Source organism: Zophobas morio, unplaced genomic scaffold (assembly GCF_036711695.1).
Source record: "Zophobas morio isolate AGI-343-1 ecotype UQ-CSIRO unplaced genomic scaffold, CSIRO_AGI_Zmor_V1 ptg000057l, whole genome shotgun sequence".
NCBI classification, from domain to species: domain Eukaryota; kingdom Metazoa; phylum Arthropoda; class Insecta; order Coleoptera; family Tenebrionidae; genus Zophobas; species Zophobas morio.
In genome coordinates, this window is record NW_026972162.1 from 184,812 (window position 1) to 200,951 (window position 16,140).

The window sequence follows — 16,140 nt, forward strand, 5'->3', positions numbered from 1 at the left end:
AATCACATCAAATTAACTACCAAAGGCGTTACACAATAACGCAACGCAAGATAAAAGAAGCATAAAACAAACCAAATCTCACGCATTACCATCAATCTATTTTGCGACTTATCAGTCTGACGAAATTCTCGGAACAACGAAACTAAGACTTATAAAACCTCTAAATAAAGCCCAAAAGGATTGCATTCTTATCAACTGACCCAAATACGAATACCACGATGCAACACGTGCACTCATAAAGATGCCACCAAAGACATAATTAATGAGAACAACGCAGTATAAAAGGGCGCAAAATCGAGAGGAAATCGAAGAAGTCGAAGAAGTCGAATCCAGTGTGCCACGAAGACGAGAAGTACCTACAACGATCGATACCCAAGTAGAGCCGTGCTGAAGCCTTGTCCAGCTGGTAGTTCCTTGCCCGAAATTGCGAAGGAAGACTTAGAAAAGTTCCATGGTTTTTTGTAAGTGAAAGAATCTAAATTTAAACCGTCATGCATGTGTTATCTTGCTTCTGTGCCTTCTTCGATAATCGACTGATGTGTGATTAACCTGGACCTCCGTCATTATACGAAAAATTTAACTTGTTAAATTGGGGAATGGTCCATTACTGTCATCGAAAGGGCGAACGTTTATCAACTCAGAACTGAGGAATTATCTGAGAGATGGGTTACTAGTCTGTCGCTCAAATGCAAACGCCATTAACAAAATGATGAAGATAACGAAAGCGGTCACTGCTCTCTGCGGTCCCTGTTTTAATGTGAATCTCGGAATTTTGACGAATCTTGGGGGGATTTCCGGATAACCCGTGTACCTTAATAAAAGCTTTAAGACTTCCCGATTAATCGCGCATTTATGAAAATATGTAGTATTGTCATTTGTTATTTTTGCTCTAAGGTCCGGAAACTTCCTTCCATGATTTTTGAACAGTTTCTTTTATTCTTTTTAATTTGTTTATGGAAATGCTAATCATTCCAAATTTCATTACTGCGACTTAGGGTAATAGGGAATGATCCTTGTGAAAGGTATCATTTGCAAATTGGACCTCATACGTCCATATCAATTTAACGTCATACTTGTAATATTTACTGCCAATTAATTTAAGTGTTATGCTAATATCTTATTAATCAGGGATAGGGAAACGATATTTAAAGGATATTTCAAGTAACGTTTTCGTTTAATTTAACTTTAAGGAGACATTGATATTTGGCCCTTTGTAGTAACAGTTGATTGTCATGTATTTAAATAATTGAAGTGAATAGTAACTCTTTTAGTTTTGTTTTATCAAGTAGGTAGGGATTATTTAGCGGACGCGTCAAAATACGATTTTTGGATTCGTAGCCTTAAGAATGTATTTATATTTAATCTTTGTCTGGGACTTACAATTTTTACCATTAATTCTGTTTGAATTTAGATTTAATATACTTGTTAAATGAAGACTACATTTTACTTATTACCTCTCCCTGATTGCAATTTAGCTATCCATTTCCAAGGAAATGGGCCTACACCCAAATAAATAATTTTGTTAGTGTCCATGCTTGGCCACCGATAATAACACGGATGGACACGACAGCAAACAATTTTCTCCTTATATTTTCTCTTCCTGATTTTTGTATCGTTTCCTTTTTGTTTCTTATATTAACTGACGTCGTACAAAATTTATCGTTCGGCAAGCATCTGGTCCCTCTGATTTGTTGTTCAACAGTGATAAACTACAAGTAGAAAAATAGATAGTAATAAATGTACAGGTTATTTTTTTTATATTTAACTAATGCGTAATAAAAAATACGCAAACCAAAGTGTCTCTCTTTTAGTTAAACAATGTAATGCATTTCGCCATTAGAATGTGCCTAATTAACTTTTCCATTCATAAAGTTTGTTTTTAAGTATAAAGTTTGACGTATTTGAGTTGAGATAAATGGTAGGGGCTAGTGAGAGATAAAATTTTATACATAAATTAAAACAAAAGCGTTATCTGTTTTGTAAATACATACTTATATATCAAAAATTCTAAAAATATCTGTAATAATATGACACGTTCGCAAATAAAATCATAATACTGAAATTTCTGAGAAATGATCAACTCAAAAATTATTTTGAATGATATCCACATTCACTTTCCTAATTTTTCTGCAAAATAAACTTTTGTACAACAACTAGCGATCAGAAAAATAGCAAGCAGTTGGTAACGACGCTGGTGCACTATAAATAACTATATTTATTTGGACAATTGTGTCCTTCAATTAGCAACAAATTAAAGCTGGGCTATCATAAACCGGTTTTTCATCGCATACTAACTGAGATGCTCTTATCTTTAAAAGTTACACAACATCTTGTTAACCTTATTCATGCAAGAGTTCCAAGTATTAAACAAAAAAAATCAATAAACAAATGGAATCATATATAAATACGGAATAGAAAAAATATCGTATTGTATGTTTCATCGTGTCAACATGAAGATAACTTGGTGTGTTTTGGTTTTAAGTGTCCTCATTTTTACCACTTTTGCTGGTAGGGCAAGCTTTATTATAAAAATACATTTAATAAGTGTTTTAAAATTACTATTATTTTAAATACAGATGAAAAATGTGGCGACAATGAAGTTCACACTACATGTGGTACTCACTGCCCTCCCACTTGCGAGCACAGAGGACCCCAAATATGTATAGCTTCTTGCAAAATAGGTTGCCAGTGTAAAGATAATTACCTCCGGAACTCACAAGGAAAGTGTGTTAAAAAAGAAGATTGCTGAAACTGTCGATTTATGCTCAGTCGTTAATTTTGATGGAAATTTTGCAGGCAAATTTGTTAGGTACAACTTGTAAGCACTTTGGCTGTAAGTATAAATAAAATAGCAGCATCTTATTAATTAGTATTATTTTTTGGAGTTTTAACTCCCATCTTTTCGTATTATAGAACACGTATACGACGCGCGCCGGAATAGGATGTCGAGTTCGACACCGACACCGACACCAGTCTGAACAAATGTAATCATGATGCGCTGGATCTTCGGGACTCGGTGGCGGGTGATAATCAGTGAAATTAATCGTCACTTATTCCATAAATACAATTAACGAAAACGTAATTAGTAAAACGGCTAAGTAAATGAGAACGGGAATTAACAGCAGAGTGCAACGAAGCAACGTTTGTACAACAAAACTTTGCAAGTTATCATTGAAACTACTAAACTCATTGCTCTAAGTTTAACACATGCTTATCATCAGCCTGGTAGATTGCTAACTAAAATTTGTCTATCCATCCCCACCAAAATTTTGATGGCGTTACCTCAAAATATACTAGGAAAATCGTATTTAAAATATGGAAAATAAGTGCGTAGACATCATATTCTATCCGGAGTCAAGACTTGGGTGTAAGGTATGTAGAAGTAAATCTCTACATAAGTATGTAGAGATTTACTTCTACATACCTTACACCCAAGTCTTTCAAGTTTCATTGGTCATCCAACCAAGCAAAGTTGCTTGGTTGGATGACCAATGAAACTTAAATTGTCCGTTCGCCTGTACGAAGGTGTCACCTCACCAGACGCTAAGGGGGGCAAACTGGATACGGATTATGTATGTACGAGGTAGGAATATGCATGTAATGTGGAAAATAATATGCATTTATACGTATACGGGCCGGTTTATAGAACGCGAATTAAATATAAATAATCCTCCATTAATTTAACAGAGGATTAAAATCTATGTAGAATATATGAGCCCGTGATTGGTTGCTTAGCAACGGACCTCAATTAAAAGTTAATCGCGAATTAACTTTAATTCACATTCTACATACATATAAACCGGGTCTACTACGAGTAGTTTATTAATCTACTCACATTGCACACTTACTGGGAAAAATTGAAATACAGGAACAGGAGAAAAGAGCTATTATAAAATACACGTTTTTTTTTTTTCAAACAATAAACTATAACACTGCTTACGTTCAATATTTTGTCACTTGTAATTTTTCAAGTTTACAACAAAATCTCGAATTTGTCGCCGCTCGATTTTCCCGGTGGGGGTTTGAGGCAGTGTTTTCACAAAAGTAACTCCTCCCCTCAACCTCTTCCTATCGGCAACCCTTTCTCTTAAAAATTTGTCAATCTCTTGTTCTCCAATGGTACCACCCTGTTTCAACACCAAACAAGCAGCTGGAACCTCACCATCTTCATCGTGCGGAAGTCCAAAAACCACAGCTTCTTTAACAACTGAATGTTCCAGCAACACTGCTTCGGTTGAAGACGGAATTATATGCCACGATTGATACTTAAACATTTCTTTGATTCTTTCAACTATGTATATGTAGTCTTCTTCGTCGTAGTACCCGTAGAGGGATTTTCTTTAAGGTACCCTTTCATGAGAGAGCGAGAAAAGACACATATTTCTCCTTTTTTGTTTGGAGGGAGCATTTCTCCAGTGGCAGGATCAACTACCTAGAAAAGAAGAAATATTGATGGATGTGTCTACATTCAAGTTTGATAAAGTCGTACCTTTAGTTTAGTATTTGGGCTAAGTTTTCCACAGGACGCAATTTTTTTGTTAACCGTTTCTTGATCGACGTCTGGTCCAAACCCTGAAATCAGTCCTATTTCGGTCATACCGTACAACTGGCAGCTTATTGCACTCGGAAACGTTTGACTCAGTTTCTCAATCTGAACTGCTGATATAGGGGTACCACCAACAGTAATTACTTTGAGAGAAGAAGTGTCATATTTTTGCGAATTTTCGACGCGAGTAAGTTTGTAGGTTAAAGAAGGAGCCATAAACATACTCTTGACCTGAAATGAAGAATCACTACATATTCTATTAACAACACTTTATGTAACAGTAAATTAACATTAAAAGACGACAGACAGTACCTCAGCACGTTGTTAGCTAGCCGTTCAACTTACTTTATGCTTTATACTTCTGAATAATTTTGAAAATGTCTTCGCCACTTGCATTCTGAATTTCTGACAAAACACTCTGTAATTACCAAAATTACAACATCCAAGGAAGATCATCATCGCTGTCATCCAGTAGAATGTGGTAAAGTGTAAAACGTTATCAACCCAAACAATTTGACTAGAACACAAACAAATATAACAGCCAATTAGAGAAAAAAGTGTAGTCACCATGTTTGTGCGACAATCTCCATATAGCCTCTATTCGAGTGACAAATTGGTTTAGGCAGCCCTGTAGTACCGCTGCTGAAAAACATCAAGGCTATCTCTTCGGGGTCAAGATCGACTGGCTCAAACTCGTCTTCGTTTTCTTGTTCTTTAATAAAATCTGAAAAGAGGGAGTACCTTTGCGAAATACCAAAAACGATGATTTCTGTTTGAAAATCGTTATTCAAAATATACTCCTCGATTAATTTGATGGACGATTCTTGGACGAAAATCACTCATTGTTCCACTAAACTTAACAAATGTTTAATGTGCCTTATAGAAAGTGAAGGATCCAAGTTTGAGACTTTAGCACCAAGGAAGGTATCTGCTATTATTGGAATAACAGCATCAAGTGTATTTTCGGAACACACTACAATTACATCTTTGGATGTCACTCCTCTTTTCTGGAGTTCGATGGCTAATCGAGTACCTCGTATTTTCAGGCTACCGTACGTTTCACATTTGTCGGTGGTACCATCAATCTATTTTTTTTTCTGGTAAAATTTTCAGATTGTAACAAAATGAAGCTTGTTCTTACCTGGCAAAGGTTATTGTAGTATTTTGTACAGCGGTTGAAAATAAAACGACCTAGTGTTTTTTCCTCAGTGAGGTACTTTTGTTTAGCTCCCTGCAAAATTCGCGCACTCATGTTATTGTAGTTAGACGTTATGTTGCTACAAGCAACTAGAAACAAGATAAGACACCTATTAGTGAGATTTAGACAATTATTGCAATTCAGTGGCCTTGATATTAATGGCAATTTCTGTTTAGGTTTACCATCAAAATAAAAATTTTGTGCTGATAAGAAAAACTTGAGATTTTCAAAGATTGTAGCTTACAATATGGCGTTTCGTTAAAGTGTTTGACATTACACAACCACATCTATTAATAGGTGACTGCCTAATTTGTAGTGGTAGGTATTTAGTTTGCTAGACCAGTCGTGCTATTTTTTTCGGTATCTCAGTGATTTTGAAGAAGATCGTACTTCTGAAATTCTGAGAAACTTAACTCAAAACTACTAAAACATATGCATTTAATAACTGAAGTATCTTGACACTTAATTAACAGGTTTTAAAGAAAGATCGGTACCTAGTACCTTTGATGTACTTATATGCTTTTCACTTTATCAGGTAATCAATAAGTGTCACTTGTATTTAAAGTAGAACTCACGTAATGAAAGCATGAAGTGTAGTATTAATTTTAATAAAACTGTAAAAATTGCATGACTGCGTGACACTGGAATATAATTGATACATTATTAAGCATCACACAATGTTTTATGATCTATTGTTATTAGTCCAAGGTCATAATTTATTCAACAAATCAGTTAAAATAGTTTTAATTCCTGTTTGAACAATTTTACCGGTTGATGTTCAGGGAATGTTCATAAAAAAATCTCCTCTCAGTATTTCTCTGTCTAACACCATCTCGTTTAAAAAATTGTCAATTTCTTTCTCATAGACGGCAGTACCCTCCTTTACCACGATAACTGCAGCCGATGTTGTTCCCTTTTCGCTGTAAAGAACGCCCACAACCACACTTTATCCAATAGGAAGGTGTTCTCTTAGTGCCTCTTCTGTTTAATGTAGTACAATGTGCAACGATTGATGCTTGAACATTTCTTTAATCCATCCGGCAATAAACGTACAACAAGTCTCAAAATCACACAACTGTAACAGCTTTTTCTAAAAAAAAAGTCGTATCTTTACATTTCAATAATAAGCGCTCCTCATGAAGGCTATAATTACGTGGGGCATTGTGACAAGTTTTCGTACTATACTAAATATTTGATTTGTGATTTGGAAAATAATAAGGAATGGATGTGACAAATTGCTTTAGGAAGTCATCAGAAAAACATGGCCACTTCATCTGTATTGCTATGTAATGGTCTACATTCTTTTTCACCTACTCGAGGTTTTATCAGTTCCGCAAAACGGGAATGCTTATTCGAATTTCGGAAAACTATAACTTCACTGTTGAAAAGTACTGTCATCAAGACTTTCCTTCACTGAATTTACTGCATTTTCTTCAACAAAAATTGTTTTTGGGATGATTAAATTTAACAATGCTTTGATGTCTCATAAACAGTAAACATTCCAGGTTTAATACGGTAGTACCAAGATAAAAGTGCAGCTATAATCGGAATGATGGTATCAAGTACACTTGAACAACATAAAGCTATAACGTCTTTCTTTGAAATTACACTCTTTTGCATTTCCAGTGCTAATCTAGTACTTCATAATCATAAGTTAACACTAAGTAGAATATGTTTCGGAAGTGTCTATCGCAAAGAAGTCTATTAATTCTGGAATCTAAATCCCAGAAAATCCTTATGTGACAGATGCAACTATGTATAATTATAGCCCCTAGAAATACATAGTATTTTTAGTAATTTCTATATGTATAATGTTTTTGAGCATTTTCTAGAAAACAAATGATCTAAGCTGTGTTTTTTTTTCCGTAGGATATTCAAATTTTTTTCAATATGTGCTGGTTACTGGTTCTCTCTAAGCAGAGACAACTAATTCAATGTTATCAACAACAAGTTTAAACCTGTTTGCTTTGTACTCTCTAATTGTGATGTTTTCAGTTCTACCAAATTTTCTCAGAAGTACCTATTTAAAGCAAAACAATAAACTCACGAATACACATCATTTTATTTTCAAAGAGGACATTTTTTAGAATTGATAATAGAATCCCTAACTTTTTTTCTAACCACCTTTCCAGTTGGCGTTTTCGGCAACGTTTTCACAAAAGTAATACCACCCCTCAATCTCTCCCTATCAGCAATCCGCTCTTTCAAAAACGAGTCAATTTCTTCCTCACTAAGTGAATACCCGTCTTTCAGTACCACACAAGCAGCCGGTACTTCTCCATCTTCACCACCTGGAAGCCCAAACACAGCCGCTTCTTTAACCCCTTTGTGCTCCAGCAGTACCGCTTCAATGGCTGAAGGTACTATGTGCCACGACTGGTACTTAAACATTTCTTTAATTCTTTCAACGACGTACAAGTAACCGTCTTCATCATAGTAACCAACGTCCCCGGTTTTCAAAAAACCGTCTTTATCAAAAACTTCAGAAGAATCAAGTTTGTAGTACCCTTGCATTAACGAGGGGGAGAAGATGCAGATTTCACCCTTTTGGTTGGGCCCTAAGAGTTGTTCGGTGTCTATATCGACTATCTAGAAACAAATATTAATAATAATGGTGAAATGGTGTTTTTGATGGATGAGTAGTACTTACTTTTAGTTTTAGACCTGCGGCCGGTGTTCCGCACGAAGTTAATTTTTGGGTGCTGTATTTTGGGTCATTTTTCGAATTCATTGCGGCCACTACTCCTACTTCGCTCATTCCATATCCTAGACCAACGTAGGCGCCCTTGAATAAATTTCTAACATTTACAAGTTGAGAAGCAGCCATTGGTGTACCACCACACATGACGTACTTGAGGGAAGAGGTATCATACTTGTGGGAATTTTCAAAACTTGTTAGTTTGTAAGTTATAATAGGTGCTGTAAAAATCGTAGCGACCTGAAAAGCCACGAATAGAAACTATTTTAATAATTTTCAAGATTCTTACCTTGTATTTTTCGACAAATCTGAAAATATCCTCAGCACTTGGATTGCGGCCAAACACTCTATAGCTGCCATTTTCAAAACAACAAAACATGAGCATCATTGCTGTCATCCAATAGAAAGTGGTAAAATGCAGAGCAGCTTGGTATGGAGTAGCTTCACTAAATCAAAAATTAGTACTGCTAGCAAAAATTATGATCAAACGTACCAACAAACAGAAATAAAAAACATAAAAGAATTATGCGTGTGGGAAATAGCCTTAGGAAGTCCGGTAGTCCCGCTGCTGAAGTACATGATGGCTAGACCATTTGGATCGACTTGTACAGGTCGAAATTCCTCTTCGCAGTCTTGCTGTTTTAATAAATCCGAAAATACAGTGTATTTCTCTGATTTACCAAAAACTATAATTTCGGGTTTAAAATTTGCACCGTCCAAACTTTCTTCAATTAAACTTATTGCCGCTTCTTCCACAAAAATCATACTTGGTTCTACTAAACGCAATAAATGTGTAGTGTGTCTGACTGATAACGACGATTCCAGGTTTGATATTGTTGCGCCTAAGAACGCTGATGCTATTATGGAAATTGCATTATCGAGAGTGTTGGAAGAACAAAAAGTTACAATGTCTTTAGAAGTAATTCCTTTCTTCTGTAAAGCGATCGCTACTCGAGTACTTCGTAATTTGACGCTGGAGTAAGTTTCTGTTTTGTTATCAGTAGCGTCGATCTGAATTTAAATTTTCGTAGAAAGCGTTTTCAAAAGAGCACAGTACTTACGTGGCAAATGTTATCTCCATATTTTTCACAACGGTTGAAGCAAAACTCACCAAAGGTCTTCTCCTTTATGAAGTATGTTAGTTTTGGCCCTTCGATTATTTGCTTGTTCATCTTGTGTCGTAGAATTTGCACTAAATTTAGTTGCTACTTTGGTGAAACTAGTTATATGAACACAACTACGTTGATAACGTAAATCACTTTTAGATAAAAAAAAAACACGTGTGAATTATGTGAAAGTAAACATTCTTTGCCACTACCGCATTTTTTATTTTAACTTAATCACACTTCTCACTTATCTTCAAAAAACTTATCTATGATTGGATCTAAACGATGCTTTTTAAAAAACTTGGCCGCAGTTTCTGAACTCATTTGATTATAATACAAATAAAAAAAAAATATCGCAATAACATTTGTGTTGGTGTTGCGTTTTTTTTTTTAATCGTTTCCACAAAAACAACATTCAAATGCTCTCCATTCTCCTTCGGTACCACACAAAATATCAGCTATTATTTGGTTATCCTCAACCTTCCTCAGTCTTTTGTGTTCCTGTGGTACCGATTCAGCAGAAGGTAAACTATCCTTTACCTTGGTGGTACATATGGTACTAGACTCTTTCAACGTAACCACCTTCATTACAATGACCGACCAAGAAACCGTACAAATAAATCCACGAATAAAGAACGTAGTACTTTATAAATTTCAAGCGATTTTACTTACATAAAATTTTGAAAAGTTGAATTTTATTATTCGGAAATTATCTGACTAATGAAACCATCAACAGACATACAGACGGACGGAAATAAAAATGTATAAAAAATAGTAAAAATAAATAAAGAGTAAATTTATTTTCTGCACTAGATTCAACTTTGACAATATTCTATCATTTGAGCCTTTATATTTTGAGACAGCCCCGTAGCTAGAAAACTTATTTAGGGGGGGCAAGTTTGTCGACAGAGGGGGCTTCATGTAAATATATATATTTCAATAATACACTCAGATAACTGCTTTATTTTTTCATTAAAATAATTGTAAACGTCGTTTTCTCCGCTATTAAATTTTCGTAAAAAAGTCCAAAGAATTGGTACAGTACTTTTCAAAAGCCAGAAAAACCAAGTTTGCCAATCTTTGATGCGTCATTGCGATCGATTCAGAGAATATAGATTTACAAACAGCTGTATTGCATCTAAAAATTCGTATATATTGCCAAATAACATACCCTGTAAGAAAATAAAGGGTGGGCGGGTGGGGCTACTAAATATGCTTTAGCAATCGGCATTATATCGAAATTTTATTACTAATTTGAAATTTATAATGTCTAAGTGTTCCAGGGGGGGCAACCACCACTGCTAGGGGCGGCTCAGTCCCATCTTCCCCCCCCCCGTAGCTACGGGGCTGTTTTGAGATTAGTACTAGCGGCGAGTCGGGGACGCATTATAATATTGTCATTTATTTCTTCTTGTTTTGCTTCCCTGGGAGTTAGAACTGTCAGTATTCATAAACAATCTAATAACAATAATAACAGTATTTTTATTTAACATGTGTGTTACAAGCTACCATTGTATATTATTAACTTAAGCAGTTTTTGAATTAATAACAAAATCTCTAATTTCTTTCCTCACAACCTTCCCAGTCGGCGTCCTCGGCAAAACCTGCACGAAAGTAACGCCACCCCTCAGCCTTTCCCTATCCACCACCCTCTCCTTCAAAAACACATCAATCTCCTCCCCACTGAGCGTAAACCCCTCCTTCAATACCACACATGCCGCTGGTACTTCCCCATTTTCGCCTTCCGGAAGCCCGAACACAACCGCCTCTTTAATCCCCGGATGCTCCAGCAGTACGACCTCGATTGAAGACGGAATAATATGCCACGACTGGTACTTGAACATTTCTTTAATCCTTTCGATCACATAAACACATTCTTCCTCATCGTAGTACCCTATATCGCCAGTTTTCAGAAAGCCTTCTTTATCGAAAGCGTGAGAAGCGTCGCCGCGGTAGTACCCTTTCATCATTGATGGAGCTTTAAGGCGAATTTCACCCTTTTGGTTGGGAGGTAGCAGTTCTTCGCTGCCTGGGTCGACGATCTTGAGAGAAAAAATGTAAGTAATGCAGTTGTTAATTTTTGCAGAAGTACCTTCAGTTGTACCCCAGCGGCGGGATGTCCGCAAGATGAGTATTTTCGTTTTATGAGTTCCCGATCGTGTTCCAGGTCAAAACTTGAAACGACGCCTATTTCAGACATACCACAACACAAGATGGTCACAGCTGTCGGGAAAAATTCGTTCATTTTTTGGATTTGGGAAGGAGCCATTGGAGTACCGGCACACATGACTACTTCGAGTGATGAGGTGTCGTACTTACTGGCATCTTTAAAACTTGTGAGTTTATAAGTTAAAACAGGTGCCGTAAATAGGTATGGAATCTAGAAGTTACGTGTCAAAATTAAACCGAAAGAAAAATAAAAATTACCTTGTACTTTTCGATTATTCGGAAAACATTTTCGGTATCGAAACCTCGTGTAAAGACTCTACAGCTTCCAGATTTGAAGCAGCAGGTGATCATCATCCATGCCGTCATCCAGTAGAAAGAAGTGAAGTGAAAAACAGAATTTCGAACTCCCCCTTGGCTACAAGTATGAACGTTATAGTAAAAAAAATATTTTACAATTAGTACCTACTAGGTTTGTAGGGTGGCCCACAAAAACGACCTATGTGAGTGACATATAGCCTTGGGTAAACCTGTGGTACCACTACTGAAAAGCATAAGCGCCACATCTTCAACATCAACTTCCACCGGACGGAACTCCTCTTCGCCTTCTTGCGGTACTACCAAATCAGAAAATCTCACATACTTTTCAGATTGACCAAAAACTACAATTTCTGTATCAAAACTAGAACTAATTAGACTCTCTTCGATCAACCCAACCGCCGCCTCTTCTACAAAAATTAGTTTTGGAGTAACCAAAGCCAGCAGATGTTGGGTGTGTCTGACTGACAGCGAAGGTTCCAAATTTGCTACTTTGGCACCTAAATAACTAGCAGCCAACAGCGGAATCGTGTTATCTAATGTGTTTGCTGAGCAAAGAATCACAACATCGGCGGAAGTGATCCTTTTTTTTTGTAAAGCGAGTGCTACTCTGATACTTCTGACCTTCACGCTAGCGTAGGTTTCGCTTTGGTCGGTACTACCGTCGACCTACAAGTTATGTGTAATTATGTATTTTTAAACAGACTATTTATTCATTTACTTACTTGACAAACCCTATCTGAATATTTTTGCGCATTGTTGAAGAAGAACTGACCTAAAGTATCTTTGTCCACTGGATGTCTGAATTCCGGTCCTTGCAGTACCCTTGCGGCCATCTTCACAGCGTTATTTGTGTTCAACTAAAGTAGGTTGAGATATATCATCATGATCATGAGACAGTTTTACAGTGCACGATGGCTTTTTTTGAGGTTTAGTCATCGTGTGGAATTGATGAGCACCGTATTCAAAATCCAAAATAGTTTGTTTTATGGCCCATTTTTGTTTGCCTTTACTAGAAGGTCTTTATGTGAATAATCGATCGGCGTAAAATTTTGAAAGTGAGTTTTAATAGCAGAGGATTTGTTAAATGTGCTCGATGTACATACTCACCTCAACAGGCTAATTACTGTGGTAATAATGTAACAAAAATGATTTCTCAGTTATATAATATATTATGTATCATTTTTAAAGTGTCGAGTCATCGGCTTAGATAAAATTGGCTGGACCTTGATCCTGTTTTGTCTTTATTGTTTGTCTACTTAAAAATAAATCAGATGTGGTTCTGAATAGACGCTGTAAATCTTAATAAAAGTAAAACTATTGCATAAATATCATTCATCATTAATAATATGTATGTACTTAGATATCATGAGAGATATACATCGTTGTTTAAATTGTATAATTATTTGCTATAATTGTCTAATTAGACGTAATTTTATTTATCTAGATAACACATAGGTACAATTCTCCATGTGTTTTGTTTTTATTAACTCTAATTCAAAAGATAAAAAATATCTTTTACAAACTGCAAAAAATGTTCTAAATAAGAAATAAAATCTGTCAAAAATTATAAAATAGAAAGAATTAACTGTACCTAATTAATGACGCCATCAACTTTTTGAATAAACAGATTTGTCCAATAAAATTTGCTTCGAATGACAGGTAATACGAAAGTATAAAGTCTGCAAAAAACACGGAAATAAAGAAGTCTTTGACCAACAGACTTCCCACATCTACCATTGAGAGGGAAAAAATAGAAACAAATGCACCTTAGTAGAGAAAAATTTTAATAAAAATACTCTTAGATATACAAATATACAAAAAATAAATAGTTAACAATTTCTCGATATAAAAATACAAAAATAGTACTTGTAAACGCTATAATAAAAATGGCTGCTTAAAAAAATCCCGGATTCGTGTGCTCGATCACGCACCTCTTGCAATACTTCTTCACAGCTCTGTACCCCTCCAACGTAATCTGACAATCCTGAATATTAAGCTGCTGCAGCCCCCTGCAGTAATACGCCACGCACTGCACCCCCCTATCCGTAACCAGATCGCAGCTCCTCAAACTCAGCTTCTTCAGATTCGGACAACTCTCTGCCAGCGCCCTCAGCCCCGCGTCGCTCACGTCGCACTTCCCTATATCCAGGGCGCACAGCCTCGTGCACGAGCGCGCTAAGAAGATGATGGCGTCGTCGGAGACCGCTTCGCAGCCGCGCGCGTTCAAATACCGCAACTTATAGCACCTTCTGGCGATCACCTTGAGCCCCGCGTCACTCACCCGATGGCACTTGGCTACCGACAGGTAGCGCAAGACCGGTCCCAGCTTGCCCAGCTCGTACAGACCGAAGTCCGTGATGTCCACGCAGTCGCTGACGCTCAGCTCCTTCAGGTCGGTGCAGAAGCTGGGCACGAACTTGAGGCCGGCGTCGGTGATCTGCACGCAGCGGCGCAGGTAGAGGTGGGTGATCTGGGGGCAGTTGTGTACGATAACGCGCAAGCCGCTATCCTGAAGAGCCGAGCAGTCGGTCAAGTCCAAGTACTGCAGCTGGAGGCGGCGCGACGGATCGAGGCCCGGGTTTATACTAATACACGAAATTTTCACGCAACCTGTCACGTCCAGGTGCTGCAGGTTGTTGCAGCGAGAAGCCACCTCGAAGAGGGCGTTGTTGGTGATGGCGGTGCAACCTTGAATTTGCAGATGAGTCAACTCGGGGCAGCGTCTCGCCAAAGTGAGGAGACTCTTATCAGTGATTTTTGTGCCATAAGTGATGTAAATGCGCTCGATGTTTGGACAGGTGTCAGTTTGCCCGCACAATTGGCGCAGGATACTCCTGATGGCTCTATCACCCCTCACGTTATCACCTTCGAGCCTTATAATGCGCCACAGTGAGGGGGCCCACGCTAGAACGTTAAATCTACGACATACAGTGGCACAAACACTCAGATCCACGCTAGCGAGAAACGAGAAGATCTTAACTATAATATCGTCGGTCAAACGATCAAACGAGTTATTCTTGTTGTGGTACTTTTTCCCCTTGAAAACATTCCCCTCTGACGCTCCAAACCCTAAAGTGTGGTACCCCTGATCCAAACTCGGACTCGACTTTCCCAGCTTCGTAAAATTATCAAGTAAGTAATTCGAGGGGGCCCTGTAATACTGCTTCGCCGGCTCCCCGTACCCCCAGTACCCACTCCCTAATGATAAACTGGACAAGTCAAAAGCGTTGCTCTTTTTCTGCCCCTCTGGCAAATACAAATGTGGCTGGTTATAGTACTGGCTACTGTCGAAACTATTATTTTGCTGATGGTGATAGTTGCAGTTATGGTCATCTGAAGGGTAGAAACGGTCAGCTGATGGGTCTGCTTCCTTAGAAGTGTGGCCAAGGTGCACCAAGGGGCAGCCGCCCGGTTGTGGAGAAAGGCGCTCCATTAGCTGCTGGTTCATGCTGGTGCGCATCCAGCTTATGGATTAGTTGGGCTGAAATTCATATTATTTAGGAGTGGTTCTGGTGATAGAAGGACAATATGCAACCTTCATCTGTTACTTGTTGCGGGTTTGTTGGTCGACTTTTGGTAGCTGGCGAGTGCGAGAGGGCTCATTTTGGGGTTTGCATGAAGAAAAGTTGCTATTTTTGAACTGGTGGAGGCTGAAATGGATGAAATGGAATAAAAGTGATATAACCTAAATAAATGTCAAAGCTGTCACTGGTCACTGACATTTGTGGCATTTGCGCAATGCGTGCGCTGATTGGTGGAACTGTGCGGGAAAATGAAATTACTTCGTCAATCTAGTGTTTTTTAGTTGAGTTGCAACATCAATTAGTTCAATAGAATTCGTTTTTAACTATCCATATTTAAGTTACACACCAACGAAGCTGTTTTTCTGTTCTAAATACAATACCCATTATTAGATCTAGCGATGAGCATTCACTGGTGTGTATTATAATAATCTTGAAACTCGATTATCCTTCAACTTGAGATCTCCATTTTTTAAAATACTGCCTCATCAGAAGACAACAATTGATACGTCGTCTACGCCACAGATCAAAGCCTAAATGATCCTCTAACTAATTCTGAATCGCAAGCGTATCTTGCTTAAACT

General features: G+C 37.5%; 4 protein-coding genes and 1 long non-coding RNA gene across 5 annotated transcripts; 1 reads left to right on the top strand and 4 right to left on the bottom strand.

The window, feature by feature from the left end:
• The first annotated feature begins 2,294 nt into the window (after nucleotides 1-2,294).
• Nucleotides 2,295-2,724, top strand: LOC135143033 (uncharacterized). Its single transcript, XR_010282664.1, has 2 exons — nucleotides 2,295-2,508; nucleotides 2,577-2,724. It is a non-coding gene; the product is annotated as an uncharacterized LOC135143033 (long non-coding RNA).
• A 1,228-nt stretch (nucleotides 2,725-3,952) lies between these two features.
• LOC135142991 (uncharacterized) lies at nucleotides 3,953-5,872 on the bottom strand. The gene is made up of 7 exons (XM_064074814.1): nucleotides 5,688-5,872; nucleotides 5,403-5,631; nucleotides 5,114-5,369; nucleotides 4,892-5,063; nucleotides 4,490-4,777; nucleotides 4,407-4,432; nucleotides 3,953-4,338 (listed from the first exon to the last, which is right to left on the bottom strand). The coding sequence occupies exons 1-7, from the start codon at nucleotides 5,796-5,798 to the stop codon at nucleotides 3,954-3,956; spliced, it is 1,467 nt and encodes a 488-aa protein (XP_063930884.1). The 5' UTR covers nucleotides 5,799-5,872; the 3' UTR covers nucleotide 3,953.
• Nucleotides 5,873-7,787: 1,915 nt separating this feature from the next.
• LOC135143007 (uncharacterized) lies at nucleotides 7,788-9,803 on the bottom strand. The gene is made up of 5 exons (XM_064074832.1): nucleotides 9,504-9,803; nucleotides 8,936-9,453; nucleotides 8,732-8,888; nucleotides 8,395-8,682; nucleotides 7,788-8,333 (listed from the first exon to the last, which is right to left on the bottom strand). The coding sequence occupies exons 1-5, from the start codon at nucleotides 9,612-9,614 to the stop codon at nucleotides 7,812-7,814; spliced, it is 1,596 nt and encodes a 531-aa protein (XP_063930902.1). The 5' UTR covers nucleotides 9,615-9,803; the 3' UTR covers nucleotides 7,788-7,811.
• Nucleotides 9,804-11,010: 1,207 nt separating this feature from the next.
• On the bottom strand, nucleotides 11,011-13,230 carry LOC135143027 (uncharacterized). The gene is made up of 6 exons (XM_064074854.1): nucleotides 13,143-13,230; nucleotides 12,758-12,892; nucleotides 12,184-12,701; nucleotides 11,976-12,132; nucleotides 11,641-11,928; nucleotides 11,011-11,590 (listed from the first exon to the last, which is right to left on the bottom strand). Exons 2-6 carry the CDS (start codon nucleotides 12,866-12,868, stop codon nucleotides 11,075-11,077), a joined length of 1,590 nt encoding a protein of 529 aa, XP_063930924.1. The 5' UTR covers nucleotides 12,869-12,892; nucleotides 13,143-13,230; the 3' UTR covers nucleotides 11,011-11,074.
• A 572-nt stretch (nucleotides 13,231-13,802) lies between these two features.
• Nucleotides 13,803-16,081, bottom strand: LOC135143057 (F-box/LRR-repeat protein 7-like). Its single transcript, XM_064074903.1, has 2 exons — nucleotides 15,571-16,081; nucleotides 13,803-15,516 (listed from the first exon to the last, which is right to left on the bottom strand). The coding sequence occupies exon 2, from the start codon at nucleotides 15,493-15,495 to the stop codon at nucleotides 13,930-13,932; it is 1,566 nt and encodes a 521-aa protein (XP_063930973.1). The 5' UTR covers nucleotides 15,496-15,516; nucleotides 15,571-16,081; the 3' UTR covers nucleotides 13,803-13,929.
• Nucleotides 16,082-16,140: the final 59 nt, after the last annotated feature.